Below are 5505 nucleotides of genomic sequence, written 5' to 3'. Positions count from 1 at the left end.
AGGATTAACACCGCTTACAAGGATAAGTAAGTTTACAGTAATGACCAAGGGCGTCAACACTTTCTGTAAACATTGAGTTTACCGCAATGTTGCGAGCCTGAAACTGGAGATGTATTTTTGAATAATCATATAATTCGGGTATTAGACATCCCGAACCAAACTATAGCTTAAAATATACGAATGATGTACTCAAATAGCGACAGTTACTTAGGTTCGTTAGCATCTTTTCGTTTGACACGGTCCCATTTAACTTAACGAATGGTTGAGCTGTTAAAAAAATCACTCTTAGCTTCAGCACTACATGCGCCATTTGCCACTGTAATTGTTGTAGAGTCGACCAACGCACGTAAGACTAATTCTCTTTTTAACTGTTGAGCACAAGATACAAGTCACATGATGGAATAACCCGTCGATTGGGGCTTAAAGCCCCAACGAACGTTTATTGGGAAGTTATTGTAAAACATAATCAAATGAAAGTATATTTTGGTTGTACGTGTGAAATGCACAACTGAAAATTTAAAGCTCGCTTATGGATAGGTGCGAAAAAGGAGAGGACAAGGCTAGCAGTGCGAGTATGTAGCCATCCTGTCACCAGTACGAGGTTACTCACCTTTATTCTAGATCGAGCTGTGTGTGGTCCATCCAACGAACATGTTTTCTCAATGGGTGTTGTGATGAGAACTACTCAAACGAGAGAGAAGAGAATCAGCGTGCTGGGGTACGCCCGAGCTGCTGAAACGCACTAAACAAGTAATTGTAGCTTTAAATCACAAGTTGGGGGTTGTAATGTTCTCGTTAGTATTCGAATAAAACATTAGTTCTTAAAACTAACGTGAAAAAAACCCACAATAATATTCCCTGCCTGTTCCTTCAAAACTTACGTGAAAAAACACACAAAATATTCCCAGCTCGTGGCTCCAAAACTAACGTGAAAACACTGGATATCCCGGTCCGCGGCTTAAAACTAACGTGGATGCCACACAATATCCCCAGCTTGTGGTTTAAAAACTAATGTGAAAACCACAACCTAAAATTTGCTTTAAGAGCGAATTACTATACTATTTGCAGCTACTACTACTAATTTCATTATCACATTACTACTACTATAAAACTTACGTTAGTTTTGAAGCCACGAGGCAGAAGACGCACCAGATGGCGCTCAATCGGCACGTCGTCAGCAAGATGAACGAGGACAAATGCCGCCCCACTATCCTATCCCGTTTCACACGTAGCGCAGCAATAGCAGCGCCTCGCCGCCCCATCCCGTCAGACTACCAGAACACCGCCGCTTCATCAGTAAGACCTCACCTCATAACCGGGAAAGTCTCTTGAGCAGCGGATTGGTACTGAGGTCGCTAAGGAGAGCCTTCAAGTGACCTCCAAGTGCTACGCATTAAAAATGCACGACCAAGTCGCACATCACGATATTAGAGCTGGTTCGCAGGCCGCACGATGCCGCTTCCCCGAGCTACGCATGGATGGTAAAGACACCATTATGTTTACAGCAGATACCAAGGCGTCTCGTGAAAGGCTGCAGATTGAAAACCTGTTGGAGCTTCCATGGAGTGGGTGGGCTTTTGTCTACGCCTACGTGCTCTTCATCTTCTCGTTCAGTCGATTCGCAACGCTTAAGGCATTGATCACGATGTACGGCAGTCCTGATGACTACGCATTCAAAGTCAAGGCTGCGGTGATAACCCTCGGATTCTTGGAAGATCTCGTGTGTGCGACCTTCTTTGTGTGTGTTTTGTGGCTGTTTGATACTTTCAAGAGCTCAATTATTCAACGGGTCGAGCAAAAGAATGGAGTGTCGACCACAAATATGGGGAATATCGCGACGTTTACGGGATCGTGGCTTCTTTTCTTCGTCATGATAGTGCCGTTTGCCTCCGATATGCTTCTTGTGCTCAACCGAGAGATGCGATTCACGTTTGACGTCCTTGCCGCTATGATCCGGGAGAGAGATCATCTTTCCAAAGCCCCGCTGGAACCTGAAGAGGCTCAGAGAAGTTACGTAACTGCGGTGCTTGTCGTGACTTGCACTACGCTCTTCGCACTGATTCGCATGCGAGCAAGTTGGACTGACTTAACTCGCTGGAACCCCACACATCTGCTGCTGAGACCTACACGACAACGTGTTGTCAAGCAGAACGACAAGGACGCAGTAAAAATTGTCGAGTACGAAGAACTTTCCCTTGAAGATGGTATTGAGACCACAAATTCCAGGGAAGAGGCTGCATATTCCTCAAAGCGCTTCATGTACCAAGTCCTACAACGCCGCTGTGGGGTTATTCTCGTTTTCCTGGGTCTTGTACTCTTACCAGCTCTAGTCTTAGCGGTAAGCAAAATCTGTTCGCCTTTAGTGGCGTACTCAGCGTTAAACACACCGCTGAACGAGCTACTTGGCAACGTATTTTCGCCCACACTGAAGGAAAGCACACTTCAAAATGCAGAAGAAGTGGAGACGTTTATTCATCCGACTGAGCAGCACAAGCTATTGGCTACCAACTCGCTGTATCGACGGACGACTGGCTTTTCCGGAGATCTGGCTTTCAATGTCAGTACTACACCTAATAACCCTCCTAATGTTCTGGTTATTGGAATTGAGTCTTTCCGGTATCAGGACTCTCGCTATCTCATCGGTGAAAGGGACCCCTCTAATCTTTACAATGGCTTGAACACCTCAGTTACTCCCAATTTCGACAGGTGGGCTAAGCGTGGCGTCGCGTTCCGCAATATGTGGTCAAGTCTACCTACAAGTAGATCAGTGGAGAGTCTCCTGTTCGCACAGGTTCCTTACGATAGTACAGTGAAAACCGGTACTTCTGGAGGCTGGACGGACACGAAGCTATATGGTTTACCGCAATTTTTCACTGCCAAGGGCTACGAAACGTTCTTCACTACTGGATGTGCGACTACATTTGATGGTTGGGACTCGTTCCTCCCCACTCATGGATACGAAACTGTGTGGAGCAACTTGAATATGATCGAGTTAGCAAAGAACGAGATGGGGATTACAAAGGACCAGTGGTTTGGTCCGGAGCATCGTGGATTCCAGTGGGGAGTTCACGACGACATTAGCTTCAAATTTCTAGGCGATTTACTCGTGAACAAGACAAAAGAGCAGAGCGAGAGAATGGCTAATGGTGAGAAGAAAAAGCCGCTGTTTCTTACGCACTATACCATCTCTAGCCATGCACCGTTCGACTCAGCGCCGACATGGTACACGGAGTTGCAGAAGCCTGATTTTTCACCACTGTATAAAGGAAAAAACCACGAAGCTGCTATCAAACGGTACTTGGAGCTGAGGCATTTCACGGACATGGAGCTAGGACGGTTCTTAGACCGCATGTCTGCCGAGGGTATTCTTAACGATACCATTGTCGTCATCATGGGTGATCATGGTCAAGCACCTGAGGCAGATTTGTGGAACATCCACGAGGACTCTGTAAGACGCGTGGCTTCGGCTATCGTCGCTGAGGGGCGACTGGGTAGGGCGGAAGGACTTATAGTTGATGACGCTGCCGAGCAGTACGACATCCTCAATACGTTAGCGGATATCACAGGTGTACCAGACGGAGGGTTCTTGCAACATGGAGTTGGACGTTCACTGAAGCGGAGAATCTCTTTTGGCGAACGGGTTGTATTTGCCAATGACCCTGGTTACAAAATGTCGATCGTACGCGGCCACCAACGTCTTCGTTACGACAGCGTGATGGACTCGATGTTTCTCCACGATACTGAGGCTGATCACTATATCGAAAAAGATTTGTTCCCAGAGCTTTCCCCTGAAGAGCAAGCAGAATGGGAGAGATGGCGCGATAACGGACGAAAGATCACAACTTACTACAAGAAGCGGTGGGACGACAAGTGCTTTGCGATCAATTGTTAGAGAATGCATGCAGACCAAGAAGTATTATTGAACGCCATGGTTTTGGTGACTTTCTGATTACGAAACTGTTCAAGTTGGTACTTTGATTCTCCTCCAATCACACTTGTTCGCAGTTCGTAACGAAGTGGAGAACTGTCGTTTGTCGCCGATTGGCATTCACAAACCGTATTTGTACCGCTTTTTCTTACAAAAGCCAAATCAGCAATACAAAACTAAGTCAAGTATACAAACACAAAGTGAACAGTTTTAGTATCTAGCTAATAAAAGGCACGAAAGCATTACACAGGGTTTACACTAATTCCAAAATACCGGTTTTCCAGTAGGTATGCGGTACAAGCAAATATCCAATACCGGTAGTCATTTGGCTAGGTAGTGTTGTAGCTGCGGCGCAGCCTGCACCGCAGTTATTACGTATAAATGTGGACCACGTTAGTGTTCTTGACTCTGGCAGTGCGCAATTTGCATAAGACTGCCGCCGTCCGACGTTGCCAGTTGTGATCGTCACGAGAAACACTACCAAACCAATGACCCAATGGACGCAACATTGAAGGCAACTTATGGACAAGAAGCAGCGTGCGGGCTTCTGGCGGTTGTATCGCGTCTTCATAGAGTGCCAGATACCGCAGCCTTTCACTACATGTTTTTTTCCCTGAAAAATTTGCTAAAGTGCCATACAACGCGCCATACAAGCTTTGACAGAGCCATCATCTAGTCTCCTCTTCCTCATGCTTATTGATGAATAAGGACTCACATTTCTGTGAGATAATGGACGCGCTGTAGCTTCATTAGAACTTACCGCACGCGTCTTTTCGACTAATTTTTCCTGAATATTGACCAAGCCGCCATACAACGCGTCATACAAGCTTCGGCAAAGCCAGTCAGCCTCCTCTTCCTTATACTAATTGATGAATAAGGTGTGGATGGGCACAGACATTTCTGTGAGATAATGGACGGCGCTAAAGCTTGCTTCATTGGATCCTGCAGGCTCATTCGTCGTTTTAAGCGTTAATTGTAACAGGCTGCTCGGTACTAGGTACGAGTTATCGCATTTTAAAATGCTTTTTCTCAGTTGCTGAGAACCGTTGTAACACAGTAGCGGAGGCAGCGCCACCAAGTCGACACTACACATTCCGAGGTACGTGCTGAAGTGTATGTAGGCGGCATACTGGCGTATTGATCATGTGTGGTTGATTTTGCTTCAGGTGCAGCGGCTGTTGCCTTACTGCGTTGGGTTTGTGTTCAGGAGATTAAGGAATACAGTGGGCACACTTTACCACTGACTTTTGTGGGAAACCTGACTTTCGGTGGTTATTTCTGCGAATTTGTTACTGGAGAATATGCTAACTGGACCGAAGAAGAGAAATAGCGGCGGTGCCACGTCGGACGAAAACGATTTGCTAGGATACTTGGATGTTGCATTTGAACGCGAACAGCATACTTCGTGGGACCTTTACCCACTGGACCACCAATTAGCAGCCAATAAGTAGGCTAATACGTTTTGCATTATGAATTAGAACCGTGGAGCTTTATTCAACGTCGGACTCTTTTTTAAAATTAATGTTTATTAGGCGTGTATTAGTCCTGTTTCGATAGCGACCACAGTTCGCAAATTC

The 5505-nt window shown here is 46.0% G+C and overlaps 2 protein-coding genes across 2 annotated transcripts; one reads left to right on the top strand and one right to left on the bottom strand.

The window, feature by feature from the left end:
• Positions 1-659: 659 nt before the first annotated feature.
• PPTG_24872 (hypothetical protein) lies at positions 660-1262 on the bottom strand (the record flags this gene model as incomplete). The annotated part of the gene is made up of 2 exons (XM_008918786.1): positions 660-732; positions 1150-1262. 2 exons carry the CDS (start codon positions 1260-1262, stop codon positions 660-662), a joined length of 186 nt encoding a protein of 61 aa, XP_008917034.1.
• PPTG_20129 (hypothetical protein) lies at positions 1122-4211 on the top strand. The gene has a single exon (XM_008918785.1). It carries the CDS (start codon positions 1400-1402, stop codon positions 3890-3892), a length of 2493 nt encoding a protein of 830 aa, XP_008917033.1. The 5' UTR covers positions 1122-1399; the 3' UTR covers positions 3893-4211.
• The last annotated feature ends 1294 nt before the right edge of the window (positions 4212-5505 follow it).

This window comes from Phytophthora parasitica, assembly GCF_000247585.1.
Source record: "Phytophthora parasitica INRA-310 unplaced genomic scaffold supercont2.310, whole genome shotgun sequence".
Lineage (NCBI taxonomy): Eukaryota > Oomycota > Peronosporomycetes > Peronosporales > Peronosporaceae > Phytophthora > Phytophthora nicotianae.
The sequence above is the reverse complement of the archived record's forward strand: the minus strand, read 5'-3'. Positions and strand labels throughout refer to the sequence as shown.

Coding starts and splice junctions, on each gene's coding strand:
- PPTG_20129 (XM_008918785.1), top strand. CDS start 1,400: ATGCACGACCAAGTCGCACATCACGATATTAGAGCTGGTTCGCAGGCC.